The sequence below is a fragment of the Myxocyprinus asiaticus genome, chromosome 31 (assembly GCF_019703515.2).
Source record: "Myxocyprinus asiaticus isolate MX2 ecotype Aquarium Trade chromosome 31, UBuf_Myxa_2, whole genome shotgun sequence".
NCBI classification, from domain to species: Eukaryota; Metazoa; Chordata; class Actinopteri; order Cypriniformes; family Catostomidae; genus Myxocyprinus; species Myxocyprinus asiaticus.
This window is the reverse complement of record NC_059374.1, coordinates 8406717-8429878: the sequence shown is the minus strand read 5'-3', so window position 1 is coordinate 8429878 and position 23162 is coordinate 8406717. Positions and strand designations below refer to the sequence as shown.

The 23162-nt window shown below is 40.0% G+C and overlaps 1 protein-coding gene across 4 annotated transcripts in view; it reads left to right on the top strand.

The window, feature by feature from the left end:
- Positions 1-23162, top strand: part of LOC127421928 (ras-related protein Rab-30) — a 188575-nt gene that overhangs the window by 37713 nt on the left and 127700 nt on the right. For all 4 annotated transcript variants that reach the window (XM_051665154.1, XM_051665156.1, XM_051665155.1 and 1 more), the window contains exon 3: positions 16862-16945. In XM_051665154.1, coding sequence (XP_051521114.1) covers positions 16862-16945 — 84 coding nt within the window. The remainder of the gene's footprint in view (positions 1-16861; positions 16946-23162) is intronic.

Sequence of the window (23162 nt, the reverse complement as noted above, 5' to 3'; positions counted from 1 at the left end):
CATGACCTCCGCTGGTTATGGATGCCTTAGTTCACAAATAGCCAGCAAAATCCAAGTATGCTTTAACTCCTGATTTTTTTGCTTCACTAAATGTTGTGCAAAGTCCGGGAAGACAGGCAGACCATGTTGTTGGTTGCGGCAGTGTGGCTCAACTGCCTTTGGTTCACAGAGCTAGTGGAGCTGTTAGATGTGGAGGATTTCGCTGAGGAGGGATCTGCTCTCGCAAGCGCGAGGCATGATTTGGCATCCATTACCGGAGCTGTGGAAGCTCCATGTCTGGCCCCTGAATGGAGCTCATCTTACACAGATGGACTGTCACAGCCAGTGCTCGACAGTCCACCAGAGCCCCCTCTACGAGGCCATTTTGTGCCTGAAATGGTGAGTTTTCTGGTGTCCACCAGAGCCCTCTCTACAAGGCCGTTTTGTGCCTGAAATGGCGAGTTTTTTGCTGATTGGTGTTTCTCCCATGGTGCATTGCCCTGTGCAGTCGACACTTCACTTCTTTCAGGAGTGTTGAGATGCAGAACTCACTCCATCCATGCCACAACCCCTCGGGTGGTTTGTTGGTGGGCAGACACCCCCTGGTCTTAAAATTTTTGTGAGGTGCAAGACGACTGAGACCCTCTCGCTCCACTACTGTCCCGGTCTGTTACCAAGCCTTTGTTCTGAATGCGCTTACGGGTTCCCTGTTCGAGCCACTTGACGCGGTGTACTCTCTTTAAAAGACTGCACTGCTGTTTGCTTTGGCCTCAGTAAAACATATAGGGGACCTCCAGATTATCAGTCAATGACTTTTGCTTGGAGTTTGGAACAGGCTTGTCAAAAGCCGATCTTTCAAATTAACACTTTTTATTGATTCACAAAATTTACAAAAAAAGCAAACACATATTCACAGAATCAGCATATAACTCCCACTGTTAACCTTCCCCAACCCCACCCTGACCCTCAACAAACATCCCTGTGGTCACACATGAGTATACACACACAAAAAAAAAAACAAAAAAAATAATAATAATAATAATCACACACATTTAAAACTACTCTTTCCACTGCCCCTCCCCGAGAGCCCTCCAAGAAGGCCAAATAGCTGCCCCATTTCCTATCAAATAAATCTAAGTTTCCAAGCCTTCTACATGACATTTCCTCGAATGCTGCCACTCTCGCCATCTCTGTGCACCACTCTTGAAATGAGGGTGCTCCAGCTGCCGGTCATAACACTGACTGAGACCCAATTTTTTATGTGTTTATCCCCTATATTAATGACTGCCCCATCGCCTAAAATACAGAGTCTGGGGCAAAATGAAATCTAAGTGCCCAATACGTCAAACTTAAAATTCTGAACCCTCAACCAAAATTCTTGGATCTTTACACACCACCAAAAAAACATGGGTTGTGTCCCCATCGTCTGATTGGCATCGCCAACAGGTGGGTGTGTCTTTCAGACCAAGCTTATACAATCTAGAGGGGGTCCAATAGAATCGATGTAAAATCTTAAATTATATCAGATATCCTTGCATCTCTAGATGTAGACTTGACATTTTTTTAGAATCCTAGCCCACACTCCCTCCTCCAATACTAAGTTTAAATCTTTCTCACATAATCTCTTGAGAGAAGTTGAAGCTACGTCCCCCAGACTCTGAATTAGCAGGGAGTAATACACTGATGCCTCATGACCTTTTCCAAAAGCAGTAATCACCACTCCCAGAGTATCTGCCGCTTTAGGGGGGTGTATGCTACTCCCAAAAATAGCACAGACAGTTGGTGCAGCTGTAAATACCTAAAGAACTGAGATCTAGGAATCCCAAAATGTTGAACAATTTTTTCAAAGGATTTCAACACTCCACTCTCATATAGGTCACCGAGTGTATTAACCTCCCTCTCAATCCACTCTGTCCAGCATAAAAGGGGACTTATTAATACATAGTTTTGGGTTCAGCCATATACTCGAGGCTACATTTAAATAAATGTCCAAATTAAACACTCTGGACACTTTTGCGCGTACCGAGTGCAAATGCGAGATAACGGGGTGTAACTTCTCAGATTAGTTTGATAGAAAGGCTTTGCAATGGCGAAATAGGGGCAAGAACTTCCTGTTCAATACAAAACCAGGGAGGGGCTCTCTCAGGTGGAAGCGACCAATGAGCCAAATGTCTGAGACCGAATGCATTATAATAAAACAAAATCTTGAGTAGGCCTAGCCCATCTATGTCAATCGGCCTATGCAATTTACCGAAATGTAATCTGGGATGTTTACCATTCCAAATGAAGGACTTCGCTATGCTATCAAATTGCTTGAAATAAGAGAGGGGGACATCTATAGGGAGAGATTGTAGCAGGTAGTTGAAATTTGGAATACAATTCATTTTAATAACATTAACCTTCCCAATCATAGATAAATGTAATGAAGCCCACCTGCCCACATCACTCGAACGTTTTTATTAAAGGGTTGAAATTAACTAAATCACACAAATTTGCTGGGAATAAAATACCCAAATACTTAATGCCCTGTTTGGGCCACTGGAAGGAGACCATCTGAAAAGCTGTTACCGGGCAGTATGCTGTCAGAGCCAAAGCTTCAGGTTTAGACCAATTAATTCTGTATCCTGAGAATTTAGAAAAGGAATGAATAATTCTGTGGAGGCAAGGCATAGATCTAGTGGGGTCGGAGACCAATAATATAATATCATCTGCGTAAAGCAAAAGCTTATGCGCCGCACCTCCCACCATCACCCCTAGAAAATTATCCTCCTTTCTTATCGCGGCTGCTAATGGTTCCGGGGCAAGACAGAACAATAATGGGGAAAGAAGGCAACCTTGTCGGGTGCCCCTATCCGGAGTAAAATAATCTGAAATTAATCCATTTGTTTGTACCGCCACTACCGGGTGTCTATGAAGTAACTTAATCCATCCAATAAAAGTATACCCGAACCTGTACATTTCCAAAATCATAAAAATATAATCCCATTCTACCATATCAAACGCCTTTTTGGCGTCAAGTGAGATGGCAGCGACTGGAGTCTGATCTTTCGCCACTGACCACATGATATTGATGAAATGCCTAATGTTATCAGAAGAGCTATGGCCCCGAATAAACCCCACCTGATCTATATGTATAAGAGATGTCATAACCGGTTAGCCAAAATGGTTGACAATATTCTAGCTGGATCAGGGAAATTGGACGGTAACTCTTACACCAGTCAGATTGATCCGAGCTTGTGTCATGGTTGGCTGAAGCTTTCCATTCTTTAATGATTCCATATAAACTTCTAGCAAAAGTGGAGCCAGTTCTGTAGCATAAGATCTAAAAAATTCAGCGGCAAAGCCATCTGGCCCCGGAGCCTTGCCTGTAGGCAAGGCCTTAATTACCTTGCCAAGCTCCTCCAAGGTTATTTCAGAATCAATAGAATTTTTTTGCTCAGACGTTAGTTTAAGGAGTTCTAATGGTTCCACAAAGTTTATAATATCTTCATCAGTAGACGAAAATGTGGAACTATAGAGATCAAGATATAATTCTTTAACCCTCTGGGGTCTTAGGGTGTTTTGGGCCCTGGAGATGTTTTGACATGCCTTGACATTTGTGCTTTTTTCAGTTACTTAAAAACATATTTATGGCTAAAGTCTGATAACACTGTATTCAGCACAAACTGGGCTACAATAATATGTGAACAACATGTATGTATATGTTTGTATTTCTGAGAAAATAATGTTTATGCATGGTTTTTGAAAAAACAAAAATTTTAAGTCACTGAAATAAGGCCATATAACACATACTAAACATTTGTTCACAAGACTTTTGAGAACTGGATCTTGAAGCCTAGAGTTTTTGCTACAAAAATGATGTGAAAACCATCCTGATCACTCATTCATACAAAACAATATAGTCATTTAACTTTTGTAAGACACTCTTAGTGTTAGAAAGGCCATATGCGAGGAGGCATGAATGATCATGAATATTAATGTTATTCACACCTGAGGAGACAAAGACCACTCCCCTGGGCCTATGAGGAATGTGACAGAGAGAATGAATGTGAGGAGATGTAATGACTGAATGTATTGTTTGTAGCTTATTCACAAAATCAAGTTTAAGTTGTAGGTGCTACTGGTTGTTTAAATCAGTTTTACTATCAGAAATAATCAATAATTAATTGTTGGAATAATTAAATAACAATTAAGTAATAATTAAATAATAATTCAATAGAATTTAACTCATTAAATTCTATTCTCGGGGCACCGCTCTTTGAAAAGAGAAAAATGATAGCAAGTCTCACAAAACAAAATCGGTTAGGTTGAGTATCTTAATTGTTAATCAAAATAATCAAAAAGGGGAAAAACTAGTTAAATTATTGCTATACAAATCTAATAGTAATCTAGTTACAGTTAGTGTCTAACACCTATAAAATAACAGTACTCTGAGGTAACTTGGGAGTTCTTCACGTGGCAGAGGTTGGCTTCAACACAATATTCAAACAAAAACAAACAGGAGTACTTATAATTTAACAAGATTTATTATAATCAAGCAGTAGTAAACACAGCCAATACTATCCGAATATAATCCAAAAATAAATCAAGGAAATCCTAAACTAACAGTAGAGCTATATGCTAGTGTGTGTATATATGAGTGTGTGTGTGTGTGTGTGTGTGTGTGTGTGTGTGTGTCCAGATGCGGTAACAAAGGAATCAAAATGGAGGCTCAGTTTCAAAATGGAGGGTTAGATCCAAAATGGAGCTGATACCACGTGAGGGTGGAAATGAGTGGACACACAAAGGAACTGACGAAACAGGCGGGAGAATTTGGTTCACCAGCATGAGTCGAACATAAACCGCGGCACCGCTCACTCAGTGAATATCAGTGAGAGAGAGAATGAGAGTGAGAGAGAGAGGAAAAGTGCATGCAATTTAATTAAGGGTAACCGCTCGTAACAGCGGGACTGAATTACTAGTTCAGATCACTCAACAAAACAAACGTAACCCCAAAAGAAAACTAAATACAAATCTCCCAACTCGAAACAGCAAGCAGAGTTTAACGTACAAATATACTCAAAACATCAGCATTTAGAATCAAAAATACGATTTAGTTTCACAAGAAAAATCACAGTTTCTAAACTAAATCTGCCCAGATATCAAGCCTTACTTGGGAAATCCTGTGTGATTTCAGTAGGGTTGTCCGTTGGAATTTCTGTTGCATTGAGCGGTGAGGAGAAACAGTCTGGATGGTCCCTTGTCTTACGCTCGTCAGCAAAAAGACACGTCTCTGCTTTATTCTTCGGATCCAGCAATGGAGAAGAATGCAGAAAGTAGTCAACGTTGAATGAAAAAGAGGGAGAAGGGAAACTGGTCGCCTTTCCGTTTTTCAAAATAAATTCACTGTTGCTTTACAGTGAAACTGAACCGGTTGTTATAAGTATACTATAAGACTTGAACAAAGCTAAGTTAATCTTGCTCTACCGTGGCCAAATGGTGAGGTTAGAAAAACGTGGTCTCTTTGTTCTCAGTCCAAAACAGAGGGAAAACTCCTTCAGTACGTGCACAGTACAGATGTCCCTTAACAGCCAGGCAGAGCTTAGCACAGAGAGGCCGAACTACATCTGTCCGCTGGTTTTATTGACAAGATGACGTCATCGGTCGTAGGCCGCTTTCGACCAATGGCGTTTGAGACTGGGTCCATGGGTGGGACTTTGCATCCAGTTGTGAATTTGTGAAGGATCCTGGGAAACTGAGTTCAGTGTCTCTCCTTTGATTATAGAATAAAGGGCTATGTGGTCTCTGCTGCCATTTTGAGTGGGTCAAGCCCCTACAAAGTTAAAAGAAGTAATCTGACTATACATTTTCTTTACATAAAGACTTAAAAACTTTAGACCTACACTACCGTTTAAGAGTTTTAGATCGGTAAGATTTTTTTATATTTTTAAAAGAAGTCTCTTCTGCTCACCAAGGCTGCATTTATTTGATCCAAAATACAGCAAAAACAGTGATATTGTGAAATATTTTTACAATTTCAAATAACTGTTTTCTATTTGAATATATTGTAAAATGCTATTTATTCCTGGGATCAAAGCTGAATTTTCAGCATCATTACTGAAGTCTTGAGTGTCACACGATACTTCAGAACTCATTCTAATATACTGATTTACTGCTCACGAAACATGTATTATTATCAATGTTGAAAACAGTTGTGTACAATTTTTTTTCAGGATTCTTTGATGAACGGATTTACACATGAAACAACACATAGAGCAGTGGTACAAAAGACAGTGCAAAAGAGACATTCAGGGCAAAAGTGCAAACAGGGACAGTGCAAGATGAAAGAAAAATAATTAAAGTGTCAAGTGCACATAGGGAGAGACGAGAGTATTACCGAAGGTGGATGCTTTGTATGAGCTCACTCATCCACCTATGCGTAGCCTACTCGTTCACATAGTATTGCACATAAGCATCGTAAACTTTGAAGTGAACAGTTCGCAGCACACAGATTTGAGAATACAGTTACATGTATTTGTGCCATTTTTGAAAACAGTTCCTGTTCAACTGAACACATAAGTGAACATCACATGCCTGGCATTTCCAAGGTGTTACCTGCCTTTTACCGTGCTGTACTTTGCAAAGCATGCACTTCCGGCGACCAACAGTGGCAATATCCTTTGCATCTGATGTCAGCTCAGCTCCTGGAACCAGTACATGGTCACTACTGGTCTGTTTTGGTGCTACTTTCTGTGACACACCACAGAGCTCTGCAATAAGCTGTTCCATGAACTCTTTGTGGGTCATGTTACCACCTAGCTCTTTGTGCATAATGAAAGCGTTGGTGGAAGTAATGTCCAATAAGTGTAGAAAGATCTTTCTGTACCATGTAGTGGTTTGACCACGGATAGTGTCCATGAGAGGTTTGACCTTGAAAAGACGGTCATGTTCAGCTGTGCCCCTTTTTCTGTCATTTTCCTTATCTGCATCTGGGTGACTCATGTGCACATTCCATGAAATGGTGCTGTATGTGTCTCTTGACATGATTGTGGCAGGAAAAGGCACAGAGAAAAGACTGTCTTGCCGCCAGTAGTCTCTGATGGAGCTCACCTTCACCATGGCCATGTAAAACAGCAGGCCAATGTAGCGGTACATTTTAATGATGCTGACATCTATCCATTTATATTTGTGGCCCTTTGCAATTGCCCCGGCAGCCTGAGCATTGGTGTTGTGGCACAGAGTTGACACTGCATTCTCAGAAAAAAACATTTTGAAGAGACTCTGGGGAGTGTGTGCTTCAGCAGGACTCAGCTGTGGTCCAGGTTCCCGTGCAGGCAGGAATCTCAGAGTCTGTGGAACCATGTAAATATCTGTCTCTGTTTTCCATGACAGAGTGGACTGCCTGTTGCTTGCCTGAATGTTTGTCTTGTCCCTCTTTGCAACAGGTGTCTGATCACTATTATTCTTATAGCTGTAAAACAAACAAACAAACAAACAAACAACTGTGAGCATGTTTATTACACAAAGAACTATATTATCACTAATTATATAAACAAAATTAAACTAAAATCTATAAAATAGTGGGTAAATGTTTACTTACTCTTTCTGATTTTCCATTACGTTGCTGCATGCCCTCCTAGTGCGAATGGCAGGTGAAGGCGAGAGTGATGCAGCCACATTCCTTTCAAAAAAATAAATAATAAATAAATTGGAGGTAAATAAAAGTCATACAGGCACATATTGTATAATCACCAATTATATAAACACAAACTAACATCTGTAAAATAGTGGGTAAATGTGTAATTACACTTTCTGATTTTCGACTGGGGTGCTGCGTGCGCTCCTAGTGTGAATGGCAGGTGAAGGCGAGAGTGATGCAGCCACATTCCTAAAAAAAAGTTGAAAGCTATTATTACATATATATTCCAAAGTATAATATCAGTAGCCTATATGCATAAATGATGGAATATCAATGGGTATAGAAGCGTGCTGTATATGTCTGTCAATGGTCCATTACCGGAGATAGCACACCGCAAACATTTACTCATTCGCGCACTTCATCGACCGGGCATATTTACAGCACATTTGACACATTTACACCCAAACAGATATTTGCGAGCACAAGTTTCGTTGATGATAATACTAGTTAAAATATAATCTAAACATTCATATTACTTTTATATCATATTACATATCATATTTATATCATACAGCATACAATTTAAATACCTGCTTTAGCCGAAAAAACATTTAAATGTAACTAAAACTTGCCTATTAGGACATATTTCAAATTTCAATACTCTGAATCCTGGCTGGCAAGTCTGGAAATAGTCCAGCTAGTAAAATATGTACATGTTTATATAAAATAGCATTAAATAGAGTATTTTAAGTTGTTTCCGCTGTTATGCGGAAAAAATCCAACAGGATGCACTGGCGTGTCCGTCGACCCCAGAGGATTAAAAGCATTATTAATATCTATGGCCAAGGTAAATATTTTACCACCAGCAGATTTCACTGAGGGAATGGTAGAAAAAAACTCTGTTTTATATATCTAGCCAGAGGTTTTCCTGCTTTGTCCCCCGACTCAAAGTATGACTGTCTTGCCCTGAATAGCCAAAACTCCACCTTCTGCGACAAAATAGTATTATATCTGTATTTAATTCGGGTAAATTCTTTAAGACCATTAGACAACATTTGGCGCTTCAGTTCTGCCTCGGCACTTTTAATATTCCCTTCCAATTTCACGAGTTCTTGTGCTTTGGATTTTTTTTTTTTTTTTTTTTTTTTGTGAATGAGGCATTCTGTATGATCTGGCCCCTAAGAACTGCCTTAAGTACCTCCCAAGCCACGCACACAGAGGATACTGAGGACCAGTTGGTCTCAATATAGACATTGATTTCAGTTTTTGAATTTGTTGGAATTCAGGATTTTGCAAAAGGGATACATTAAAACACCAACTATATGATTTCTTTTTCTCCATATGTGGCAACACCTCTAGACACACCAGGGCATGATCTGAGACTAAAATGTTTCCAATTGCGCAATCAACAACAGATGAAATGAGGGACTTAGATTTAAAAAATATATATATTCTAGAGTAAGTCTTATGGACTGATGAAAAAAAAATTATAGTTCCTACCAGATGGGTTCGAAAGTCTCCACATCCTGTGAAGCGTCAATGTTGCTCTAGGGGGCTTGCACACTTTTGCTTCACTATGATCAAGGACTGAGTCCATCAAAAGATTAAAGTCTCCTCCCAATATTATATCATGAGGGGTGCCAGCGACTTGCAACAACCCTTCAAGATCTATAAAAAAGCCCTGATCTTCCACGTTAGGTGCATAAATATTAGCTAAAATAAGTCTTTGCCCCTGAATTTCAGCTAAAACAATAATGACTCTTCCTAATTTATTTTTACTCTGAGACATTTGAATTGTAGATGTTTACTGATCAGTGTAATGACTCCCCTACTCTTACTCGAGCCAGCACTATAAAAAAATGCCCACCCCATATCTTTTCAAAATGTTCTGCTTCCTACAGAGAAAGGTATGTTTCTTGAAGAAACACTATATCTTATTTCTTACGTTTAAGAAGAGAAATAACATTCCTTCTTCTTATGGGGTGCCCCAGCCCATTCACATTCCACATGTAGAGAGACAATCCACTCATATTAACATTTGACATTTTGATATATAAGAAAAAATAGATTGTGTGTCAAAAACAAGATTATAAAGACCACATTCCAACATTGGTGCGACCATTAAAACCCGAACATACCCCAGAACAAAACAAACAGAAAAAAGAAAAACATGTGCATTAACCCCGCGCACGACAGCGCCAACTAGCGTTCATCCCTCCAAACTCAAACAGTCCATGTACACCTACGAGGACCCCCGCAAAAACTTTGCCCTCAGATTGCTCAAGTCCGGTGTTTCTATACAAATTTTGTGAGACAGAATTACACAGCAAAATATAATCTATAAAACAAACTCCAGCCAATAGGCAGAACAAACTCAAAGAGCGTGTAGATTCATCCACATAACTGTCCCGAAGGTGTGCCACTCTGCAAAATAAACTCCAGCCGCTAGGAATTGTCAATTGTCATACTGCTATGTTGCTTGGAACTGCACCCAAGACTTTCACCCACTGCTGCACTTGTGTATATGGTTGAGTGACAATAAAGGGATTTTATTTGATAGGCGGAACCAGTACCAAAACAGTCAAGTGAATGATCAGTGAGCTGCAATGTGAGTATCACAAAATGACTTACTCCATTGACTTTATGAAGGACATCATTTGTTGTGAGCATGTGAATGTTTTACGGCCCTCTTTAGCATCTGTTCTCAATTTGGCCGGGAATATCAGTGCAAAAGCGACCTTCCATTGATGTAAAAGTTTCTGCATTCCTTGAATCTATCACGTTTCTCTCTTGTCGAATTCGCAAAGTCTGGGAACAAGAAAATGCTGTGGTTTTTCCAAGAAAGCCTTCCTTTACTCCTCACCTTGCGTAACACAAGATCTTTATCAGATGATCTCAGAAATTTGGCCGGAATTGGATCGGGGCCTGTCTCCCTCCATGGATCTCCGCGCCAGAACCCTGTGAGCTCGCTCGATTTCCAGTTTATGGCCTGTTATGTCGAGCAGATTCAGAAGGAGCCCATCCTGGAATTTGACCATATCCCGACCCTCTTCGGCCTCAGGAATTCCGACAATACGGACGTTATTCCGCCTGCTACGGTTCTCCATGTCCTCCGACTTCTCCCAGACATGCTCCAAATCACCTAGGTTGCTAAGGGATTAGCAGAGATTTCCCTCTCTGATGACTCCAGATAATCGATCCGTTTCTCGACATCCCACATTCTTGTAACAAACTCTGAGAACTTTGCCTCCATGGCAGTGATCGATTGACGTATCACAGCCAGATCCTCTAAGTCAGCAACGACCTTCGTCAGCATTGCCGACATGTCCAGCAACTCTCGCCGCATTTCTCCAACTAAATTGACTCCCTGGCTCGTGGACCTTTCAGGGGTATCAGCTTGAGCACGTAAGTGTCTTTTAATGTCTCCAGAGCCTGAGGATTTTGAATTCTTTGACATATTGTCCTCCTAGAACAGTTATGATACAGAGTATATCAAATCTCACCGGTTTGTATCATTAAAAGTGTTAAAACTAGCAAAGTGCGCAGAGCTCGTGGTTCACATGTCTGGTCCTCTCATAGCATCGCGTGACTCCCGTCAAAAGCTGATCTTAAGCCTAGAGAGGTTTAACTGCCCAAGGTTTAGGCCACTGCTTTTAGGGCCCGGGTTGTTACCTTATAAGCCTTCTCTCCTCCTCCGTTTGCATCAGACGAGGCACAGAAACAGCACATGCTATGTCCTGTGAGGGCGCTACGGATGTACGTTGACCGTGCTAGTCAATTTAGGCTGACGGATCAGCACTTTGTCTGCTTTGGAGACTTTCTCTTTGGGTTATCAATGCTGTTGCACTTGCTTATAAGTCACAAGGCATGCAATGTCCCCTGGGTGTGGGCTAAGTGTGTGTCCTTGGAGGACATCTGTCTGGCTGCAGGCTGGACTTCCTCAAACACCTTTGCCAGGTTTTACAACTTGGATATCTCTTCTAGGGCTGTTAATTGGGCAGAGAACCTAAATTTGAATTTTTACCTTAAATATTTTCAAAATTGTAATTAAATTTGAATTTTAAAGTTAGCTGATTTTTAAATTGACGTTGTTTCCTTAGTCCACAAGAGGATGCTTTGAATACATAAGCCATAAAGCACCATGTTACATTATTGCAAAGAACATTCCTGGCTGTTAATAAAAGAGCATTCCATTTCCAACTAAAGTGCATAAAATAAATAAATAAAAAGTTTTAGTCAGTCTATATTCTCAAATGTTAAATCAAAAGTAAAACGAGGGGGGAAAACGCTTCAATAGACAGTTCACATGGTGTTGCACTTGCACTGGTGCCACAGTATACTACCCCAGACTCAAACTATAATAACAGCGATATATGTTATTCATTACAGTTGTATTTAGGGCAGCAATATTCCCAGATAGCAGTGATATTCGGCTGAACTCGGTGGTGAAGCAGCTCAGACTATGAGCCCAGGCCAGGGGCTGTTCAAACTGATGGAACACTACAAAATGGAACAGAAAGCAAGAATTTCGAGACACACATTTCTAAGTTGAACTCCTTTCCTGACAAAGCGTTTAAAAAAACTCATTGCTTGATCAGAGAAACGCTGATATCTGAGAGAAAGATGCAACTGCCAAAGACCTCCCTACTGTAAGGGGTTGTTCACGTCGAACACTTTTGCAACCATCAATTTGCAACTTAGTGTCTCGTGCAGGAGAGCTGTGTTTTAGATGCTGTGTCTTGTTAAAAAGAACTTTAAAAAGTGTCTTGAGACACAAGGTTTCTGTTAAACATTATTTGTTATGCTGTTTCTAGCCTTTTTTAGTGCAAGAATGTGATCAATCTGAAGTCATCGTCAGTGCTCGGCACACATCCAAAATTCAAATGCACAGTTTTAGCATTCGAATGTGCATTTTTTTTCTTAAATTCAGGGATGTAAACTCCTCACCTTTCAGCAAAATTCACTGTTTTAAAACAAAAATTGGTCACTTGTGATTCGTGCAGATCTGAAGAGTTTTTGTTTTGGGGGAGGGGGGATTGGTCTCCCGCATGATTGATTAAAGCAGTGGCCAATCGCATGCTTGGCAACTGCAGTCCTAACGAGGCAGATTGCTTGATTGTTTACAGCTTCGGCCAGTTGCATACCTTGCTACAGCAGCACGTGCACAGTTATTCTGTGTCTGACAGGAGCATGGAGGGCTCGGAACAAGCGGCACTCGTGAAACTTCTCATTTTAAAAACAAACTGAAGGGCATGTTGTTTGTTCACTTCGGCATTGGCATGTGAGTCTATCTTGTTCATCAAGGAGAGAAAGGGTGGAAGAGCTACTAATGTGTAAAAGTGACTGATGTTTTACACATTAAGGGGCTTTCACATGACTTGTGTCAGCGCTGCCAAATACATTCAGTCTATGAAGTGATACCACTTTACACCAAAGAGTTTTTCACAAACGTTTTTGCCTCACAAATGATGTCTTTGAGAGTACAAAGCAACAAGAAATATTTAAAAACTGTCCCAATTTATGAAGACATATTGAATGTCATATTGTTTTTAAATTAAATATTAACTATTCGTTTCCAACGATCCAGAGACCCCAGTTATTGAATACAGTAAATTACATTCACCAAGAAAATGTTAAGACCTCAGCATAAATGAGTACTCTTATTACTTTCTGCAGTCGAAGGAATTGTCAGTTTTTTCTCTTCTTTATACATGTTTTCAATGTTTTTTGTGCCCATCTCTCGCTTTCTTGCATGGCAAACTTCGCCCCTTTGTGATGCTTTCGGCAAAGCTGCGCTTGATGCTGTTGTTGAGCGAGCGTCGACACCCCGACCCAAGTCTTGTGTTAGGCGCTTGATGAAAGGACATTATTGAAACTCATAATAATTATTATGAGGCAATTATTGTTGTCTTTTCTGAAAAAAAAAAAAAATCATTTTATACAGCTTAAATACTGTAGAAAATGTATAGATCTGCTTTGTTCTTATAATTCTTAAACATTCTTTTGAAGTCAGTAGATTTGTAGACATGCAAAGTTTAATAAAGTAGAAGGTCGTTATTGAAATGTATTATTATTATTATTATTATTAGACTATTATTGTTGTCTTTTTGGATGAAAAGTCATGCTCAGCCATTCACAAACTGAAGGAAAATTATAGATCTGCTTTGTTCTTATAATGCTTTAACACTATAAAGTCTCTTGGTAGATTTTGGTCGTGAACGACTCGGAATGATTCAGTGACTAACTCATAGCACATAAGATGCTCATTTAGCCACTTAGTGGCATCTCTAGAAGTGGTAACTGAACTAATCAGTGCAGAAGCTAGCCACACCAAAATACCCTTTATTTTTGCAGCTAATTCTGCACAGTTGTGCAGTTAATTTGCAATACTTGAATCATTCAAATAGCTGGAATTCGTGCTTTTGGCTTGTTACATCCCTCTGAAGATTAGGGGTATGGAGAAATAAGAAAATGTTTTTCCCCGGGAACAATAACTTAATGGAATGGTTTGAGTGCTGGCATGAACTGACAGAAGCTGATGTAGTGTGAAAATACAAAATACATTATTATATACAATGTGGAGAAAGTTGCAACAATGTGATAAGTATTAAGTGATAAATGTCAGTAATACACAGTAATGTAGTGTGTACACTATTTACACACTAATGAACAGTTTAGCAGAGCACAGGGAGAAGGGACATGAGCGGCACTTAATCAAAGAAAGTAACAAAACAAAATGACAACTAACTTTAGTATTCCCCATCCCGCTAAACTGTCCAACAAAGAAAAGTATGTACAGAAACAAAATAATCTTCGGATGTCTAAGATGCTCTGCACAAACTACCCTGACTAATCCAAACACAAAACATACAAGGGATAGTGCTCGCGTGTTGTGCAAATGTAGGGTACGTGACGTGCTTCCCTATCCTCTCCTCCCTGGTTTGGAGAAACCCATACAGAGACCAGTTAGAGTAAACAGAACGATTCGGAAAACAAAATCAAATGTCAGATAAAACAAACGAGTAGGGTAAGTAACGATGTATAAACAAAAGAATAATTATAATTAATTAATTTATAATTTTCTTTATTTATCACACATTATACATTTGCACATATACAGTGAAAGTCTTCTTTTCACATATACAAGGACACATCAAAAGAGCGGTCTATACACAGTCGTCAGGAAAGTCATGAACCAAAACAAAGTAGTGAACGGAAGTAGGTGACTTCATCCTCAAGTGTACGACCCTGTCTTTATATGCTAGATGCATGACTGGATTGGCGATGTGGAGTGACAGGGAAGGTGTCCAATGACGAGGTCTGAGACATGTGACAGCAGAGTAACAGCAGAGAGAGAGAGAGAGAGAGAGAGAGAGAGAAAATTATACCACCACCAAGACTGCTTTCTGGACATAACATAGCTTAAAAAAATATCCCCAGAAAATATGTTCGTGGACCATTGATTGTCTCACATTTTTGGTCCCTCATGAGTTTGCATCCCTATAAATTTTAGAATTTTAATTTGATAGCACTAGTCTGTTCCCTCTCTTCCCAGGTTCTCAATGTGAAGGAAGGTTGATTTTTCAGTGTTCAATACCTTTTTAGGTAGTGCATTTTATCTTGACTATTTCATCTCTAAACTGTGCCAATCTGAGTGCTTTTCAGCATAAAGAGTAATGTTTAATGTCCAGTGGAATTAATGTCAGGTTATCTGTCATGGACCGTCCTAGCATTCCTTTTTACACCCTGGTGTGGATGACTATAGTTCAGTGGTGCTTCATTACCCAGATATGCTAGTGGCACTGCCATTCTCTCTACCATAAATGGTTGGATTTTATTTTCTCTTCCATCCTATTTGTCAATATGAAGGGGAGAATCCGTTGATGCCTTTTAACTACCCTACTAGCTTTGCTAGTACGTGCAAATCAGTAGCACAGCGTGAGGGTATACGATTCCCATAGAGTCTGCAACTGAATCAGCATTGAAGTGACCAACTTGAAAGGGAACAGTATGGTTAAGACTGTAACCCTGGTTTCCTGAAAGGACGGAATGAGACGCTGCGAACACTGGCCGCACTACTGATTTCTTGCTGTTAAGGATCTGAGAGATGTGCTCACTTCCCTTCAGTCAAAAATCCTCATGAAATGGCACATGAAAAGAGCAACCATCCAATAGATTTGTGTGATTCTAAAGTGCTTCAGAGATTGTCACTCCTGGGCAGAGCTTCCCATAAATCAGCAACTGATGCAGCGTCTCATTCGCTCCTTTCAGGGAACCAGGATTACAGTCGTAACCATACCATTTTATGTTTTATGGACATTATACTTAAGAAATTTGAGATTAATGTTTGCAAATCTCCCATTCACTTGACAAAATGGAACCAACAGCTGGCATCATCTTAATGTATTTATGTATTTACATACTGAATTCCTATTAACCTTCTTCCTAACATCTGTTTGCATACTGAATTGTGATTGGTTTTGTCTTTCTTGCATCTATTTAAAGAGCTGGTTCATACAAAAATTATAATTCTCTCATCATTAATTCGCCCTTATGCCATCTCAAACTTGGATGATTGTCTTCTTCTGTAGAAACACAAATTGAGTTATTATAAAGGATGTACGAGTTGTTTTTGTCCATACAGTTTTGTAAATGAGGTTCAAAACTTTCAAGCTCCAAAAAGCTCCATATGACTTGAGTAGTTTAATCCATGTCATCTGAAGTGATACGATATCTTTGGGGAAGAAACAGACCAAAATTTCAGTCCATATTTACTATAAATCATGACATCCACAGTTTCCTTGGTGTGTTCATGTGAGAAGCTTGTTCATACATATCCTTGCATTTAATGCATGTGCAGAGTGCTATACAAGAACCAGAAGCAGTTTTGCCAGGTTCGCGGTTTTTGCAGCCAGATGTCGCAGGTTGAGTTTTTTTGGGATACTTTTAAAATGTACTGCGGTCACTAAAGGTTGATGATAAACACTAGAAAATGAAAATGCAACATCTTATTGATGGTATAATAATACCAGGATTGAGTGTCTTCAATTGCGTGCAGCATCACAAAATCCCCATCTTGAAGCCTCCACTTCCACTGTTCCAATCAGGATAATGTTAGGATTTATTGTGAATTTTTGAGTGAACTATCCCCCATCTATAGTCATAAACAGCAAAGCGGCAGAAGCTGCTTTTGTGTGAGCACTGGTGTTTTTTCAGAAAATTCAAAACTAATAATTGTTACATTTCCACTTCTCCCATTTTTAGGGCCTGTTCCCCCCTGGACAAGGTGCCACCATTGGAGTCGATTTCATGATCAAAACTGTTGAAATAAAAGGAGTAAAAGTAAAGGTAGGTATGACGCTTTCGTTCATTGATTTCTTGGTAAAGCTTTGATGTAATTGTTTTGTAATATACAACAGTTAGTTCCAGTCCTCAAATCTGATTGGACGAGAGACGTTCCATGAGTATTGATGTCTCACGACATCAGCACATTTGTGGCGTTCTAACTAAAGCGTAAGAGCAGCGCAGATGTGTAAAAGCAGCTAGATGTGTGTCTTTTAATTTTTCCCTGTGACATTAAAGATTTTAGCCAGCAGGTGGCAACAAAAGACAATTTTTACGTGTTATGAGCCAGTAAAGTTTGACGTGATTTGAGTCGGCGCACGTCAGACAACGAGCGGTTTCTAAATCTATGGGGGAAAGAGCTTTCTCTTTCAGAGGCCCTAAGCTATGGAATGCTCTTACTATTAGAAATGCCCCAACCGTTTTAAGAAGTTACTTAAGACTCATTTATTTAAGGTAGTCTTTTAATATTTATTAATATTAATTTTATGTGTGGTTGCTGCTGTATGTTAGTAATTTTGTGTTTAGTCTTTTTTAATTTGTTGGTATGGTGGTTGCTGTTGTATGTTATGTGTTTATTCAATCTTGTAGCGCTTTGAGTGTAAGAAAAGCGCATTATAAATAAAAGGTATTATTAAATCAGCATGGCTGATTAGTTGACCAGTAAACTCTTGGTTTCTTAACCCCTTAAAGTTTGTGTGGGCGGGGCCAGGAGTGTGTAGTATGTCCTTGGATATATAAATAGTGGTGTTATTTGACTGCGTAGAATTTGAACTTCATGACTTTTTCATTTAAAGCTCCATGTCGCAAATGAGTGCCACCCTGTGGAAATGATGCAGAAATATGAATATAAAAGTTTTTCAAATAGTACTAAAATAGACACGTCTTATATGAAAGAAAAACTCTTGTTCTAAGGAATGTTATTGCCATAACACCACAGTTCAAAAGATTATTAAAAGAATAACAAATTGAAATAGGATATCCGTAAGTCAACAAAGACAAACGGCTCATGTCTGGTCCGATCACTGCATCTGTAAGCCCTAAGTTTATATTAGCTCTAACCGTAATGCCTTTGCACACCAGAGGTGACGCAATAATATGAAAGAATCTCAGATGAAAGGCCTTCACATTTAAAGCGAGGTGAATTTTTTTGTGTGAATCAGTGAATTTTAATTACAAATTCTTAAGTATTTTTTCCTGTAATTCAATGAAGGTCATTTAGAGGTATTTTTAAAAGATTCTTTCATCCTCGTTTCTTTATATTTAGTAATCACATATTTAATACAACCTCTTAACTTGAGGCTGATTTGTTGGTTAAGAGTTAATGATTTATCATTGTAATAATCGCCCAAATAGTCAATTAATCATTCTAATAATCATTAGATTAGTCGATTATCAAAATAATCGTTAGTTGCAGGGCTGTTTGACACAAGACCTGTGTGTTTCCAGTCCATGCTTCTGATACAGTAAATGCTGAGGAGATGTCAGTGTAGTGACTTACGGCTGATATTGGCAGTTGAACACTTATAGCATATTTTATAAATTTCAGCAAGTGGTGCAGTATGCTGTGTTGTTGTGAATTTGACAAATAAAATGTTTAACTTTCATGGTATTTTGAGCACGAGTAGCTTCTGATCAAGTGTCATCACATGCAGGCTAACACTTTAAAATAAGGTTGTACTTGTTAACATTAGGAAATGCATCATGAACAAACAAAAAACAATATTTTTGGTAAAATTTTACAATAAGGTTCCTATTGTTAATATTGGTTAATGCATTAGGTATCATGAACTAACAGTGAACTATATATTTTTACAGCATTTATTCATCTTAGTGGATGTTAATTTATAAAAAATAAATTTCATTATTTGTTCATGTTAGTTCCTACTGCATTAACTAATGTTAACATATACAACTTTTAATTACAAATTTTTTATTAGTATATTGTAGGGCTTTACTGGTTGTTTAGATCAGTGTTACTATCAGAAATAATTAATAATTATTAATTAATATTTAAATTAATTAATTGAATCTAACTCATTAAAACCTCATATGGGGCTCCAGTAAATGTAGTACGCTACGTTTAGGAGCGGGTTTGGTTATTAGCAATAATTAATCATTATCAAAGATAATTATTAATTATTAATTATTAAAATCAATAGAACATTGATGAGAATCAATGTCAGCTTTTTTAATCCTTTAAATCAACAATTATCAAAGATAATCGTTAATTGTTAACATCGATGAAACATTAATTAAAATTAACACTAGCTTATTGATCATTCAAATTCAACAATCATCAAAGATAATTATCAATTATCAAAAACAGAATATTAATAAGAATTAACATTGACGGGGCACCACCCTGGAATCAGGGACTAATAACCAGATAGTATAACAGTCTCAATATTAGATTGTTTTCTTAGGAAAATCGAAATCCGAAGAATATTGATTTTCAGGAAAAAAACAATGAATGAAGGCTTGAATCCGAGCACTGACATCCCGTCAGCATGACACAGGCGTATGCAAAACAAACCAAAACACTTCTCTTTGTAATATAACAAAGTTTATTTATGCAGTAATATCAATTAATAATTAATACAATGCAGTCAATAAACTTCAGACTTACAATTACAAACTAAACAGTGATATGATTAGATATGGAAATCAAAATAATCCTATAACACATGAGGGTGTGTGTGTGAGAGCGAGTGTGTGTGTGTGTGTGCGTGTGTGTGTGTGGTTAGTACGAGAGAGAGAGAGAGAGAGAATAAAGTGATAAAGTGAAAGCCGTTTTCGCGATCGTGGGAAAGAAAGCAGCTGTTAGTTTATCGCTCAGAGACGCAGTGGACGGCTCGTAAAACAGTCCTGCATTCTTTGACTCTTTAATGTATAAACTCAGTTTACCGGTCTCACTCGCGATGGCGAAATTGCACAACAGTCCAATTTGGTTGGACCACAATACAGCAATACAGATTTGTGATAATTAATACCTTGAGTATTAATAATGAGCGGACATGAACTGTACAAGCAAACCTTGAAACACAAGAATAACACACTATAATATTCCATCTCTGCCCAGACGTAAACCTCTTACTTGAATCGCATGAGGATGCAGAATGTGTGTTCATCCGTCCTTTAATTCCGACCCGGTTCCTTGAGGCTCGGGTGATGACGGAAGGCTGTTTCCTCGCTCTGTCGGCGGGCGTACGGCTGACTGTTTCTCGGCGGGCTGGCGGAGAAATCAGAAATGTCGACTTGATTGAAGATGGAAGAGAAATCTTTAATCTTTTCACTTTTGCAGGCAAATGGATGAAGATGCGGATTGCTCAGTGGTCTCCTTCGGATCCGTTAGAGTGTTCGGTTGAACACAGAGTAATCTCAACTTGTCCAGTGAGATGGAGATTGTATGGCCACAGTTTCAAGTCGGACGTTACTTCCTTGTGCCACGAGGTTGCACCTGAGAGCAGCGATGAGCTACGTTTATACTCGGCGAACAAAGTTGCTGGAAGCAAATCCCAGAAGCATTTCAGAGGTATTTCTACTCCTAATGATGTCATGGTTTGAGGGATGTTCTGCTGTGTGCCTCATCCAATAGGAGTTGAGAGTTGGATCCTTTAGTGAGCAAGGCTTCATGGGATTTGTAGTCTGTTTTGGACTCCCTTTGTTTGATTTTGGCATGATTTTTATCAGTAAGATTTACGACCTGGTATGTGGGGGCTTGAGTTAGGTTTTTACGACTGTGTTAGGCCTGCCTTTGTCTTCTATCTGAATACATGAGGCCTAACATTCCCCCCTTTGTTCTGAAGAGTTGGTTGTTGTCCAGCATCTTTAGAGCAACTGAAGGGCCAAACAGTTCTTGTCGCTTCACAGTAACCTGTGGGTTATGCCATCTATGTATTCCTGATAGGAAAGAGAAATAGTTGCACAGTCCATACAGTTCATTAGAGTTCACAGAGGCTTTATCGTCTGGACAGAGATTGAGGCACATCTGGGCATAGAACTTCTAGCTAAATCTAAAACTACATTCATCACACATAAACATTGCAAGTTATTAGAAGGCACAGCATTAACCGTAACACAATCCTTTGTTGTTCTTTGGTCATAACACAAAATCAAAGTAGAACCTGACATTGGTTACTAGGAACAAAATGTTAGAGGAAAGGAGGGTTAAAGGTTAAAAGGCTTATCCTTGGAAATGATTGGGGTTAACCTGTGGGATGGGCTCAGACTGGTGTGTAAAACACGGCTGTATGAGAAGTGAGTCCAGTCTGGCCTGTAGGTGTTGAATGTACCTGTACATGGCGTGTGCAATAATTGCGATGATGATCCAACCACTAAGGAGGAGCCAGAGGGCAACCAAACTGATTGGGTGTTCTCGGTAAGATGTTATTGATAAGAACGGAGTGCAAATTTACAGTGACTATAGTACACTGAAGGGTTTTATGCAGGCTCTGTAATTGTTCTTATTGGAGTCGTCGTCTCTGCTGGATTTTTGGACGATGGCGTCTTGTCCATCTGAAGCTGGCGAACTGTTTTCTGGACCAAGTTGTCTCGGTATGTCAACCTGAGCCCACGTGTCCACGACGGCAGTCAATGAGCGGAGCCAGTCGGTTCAGTAGGTCCTGGCCAACTAACAGTGTTTCCGTATTAATGGGACATATGTAAACAGGGTCTATTAGCATCATCCCTTGAAAGGTGTCAATCCAGGCCCATTTTGTGATAGACGACCTATTTTGTGTGTAGCTTGTGATGCTTACGTTGCAGGTCTCTGTCTATAACGGTTTGCCAAGGGAGAACTTTGCTCTAGCTACCTCTGTGAAGGTGTTGGAACCCATTGGACTATTTCGGAACCGGTGTCGAGTAGTGCGTGGGAGCAGAATGACCCATGTGTCAGGCGTTGCCCTTACGGTACAGATCGCCCAAGAAGGTCAGAAAAGGAGGGTGTGGCATGTTAGGAGTGACTGTTTTGGGGAGCAACTTGGACACTGTTCCCCTTTTCCCGACCTACAAAGTAAACTTTGGCGTTAACGGGAGGGGGTACATCGTCTAGTCATACTGACGGGGTTTCAGTGCCGTGTTCCTTTTGAGGAGGTCGGCGGACCTGGTGAACAATGGAGCACGTCAAGCTTAGTTACTAACTCAGTCAAGCATCTCCTTATGTCCTCCATTTCCTCTCTCAAATCTTGTTCTCTGAGGGGATTTGAAACCTTTTCTACCCACCCACCTTCTTGTTTGGGTTTTCGTTCGAAACGCGCATTTCCTTTCGGCCGGCGAACGTTCTGTTGTTTAGGCCTGCCATGACCCTGGGGGTGTGTCTGGTCACCACCCCCTTGGTTCTGTTGCCTACCCTGCTGGCGGGGTGATCGGCGCCTCTGGGGTCCTGTTCTAGCATTCACCTTAATGTGAGGCATTTTGTTGCCTTCAAGCGCTAGGTCTGCATATTCTGAGGCTTGGATCCCCAGGGCTCTGGCGTCACCTTCGTGCCATTGGGCAGGGCACACACATATCTCCCATGTCAGTTGCGCATACTTTCTGATTTCCTGCATGGTGGGTTGCCCGTTCTGCAGTGCATCGTGACGTCATATCGCACGCACTCGTGGAGGTTGTGAAGGAAAAGAGACTTGAAAGCTTGTTCCTCCTCCAGACCTGGTGCGTTACTTCCTTGGAAGTTTGTGGTTCTCAGGTGTCTGTAATACTCAAGCGGAGGCTCGTGCCTCTTCTGGGTGATGGCGAAAGCAGCTATGGTGGCAGAGGCTTCGTCGATATACAGCGAATACTCCTCACGTAGGGCTATACACAGAGCTGAGTAGCGGTTTCGTGTACCAGTCGGTAGCGTTTCCATGAACGCATGGACACTCCTTACCGTGGTCTTCCATATGAGCTTGAGTTTTTCACGTGACGAAGCATAAGGCAAGTCAATCAGACAGTGCTCAATTTCTCTGAGATAATTGTCGATGTTTGAATCTCGATTATTTGGGTCAAAGCGTTCTATGTCCCCTGTGAGGGACTCGAGTTGTCGGATGCGCAAGCGTTGGTGTCGGTATGACCACGGGTCGTCCAAATCATCTGAAACACCATAGTCATTCGGATCGCTATAGCGATGAGGATGACTTCCTCCCCTTTGTGGTGGGGAAGGAGTCCAGTTGACGCGTGGGGGTGGACCCCGGGTTGCGTACAGCTCCCTGGCTAATGGGATCTTTGAGCCGCTTACGCCACTCTG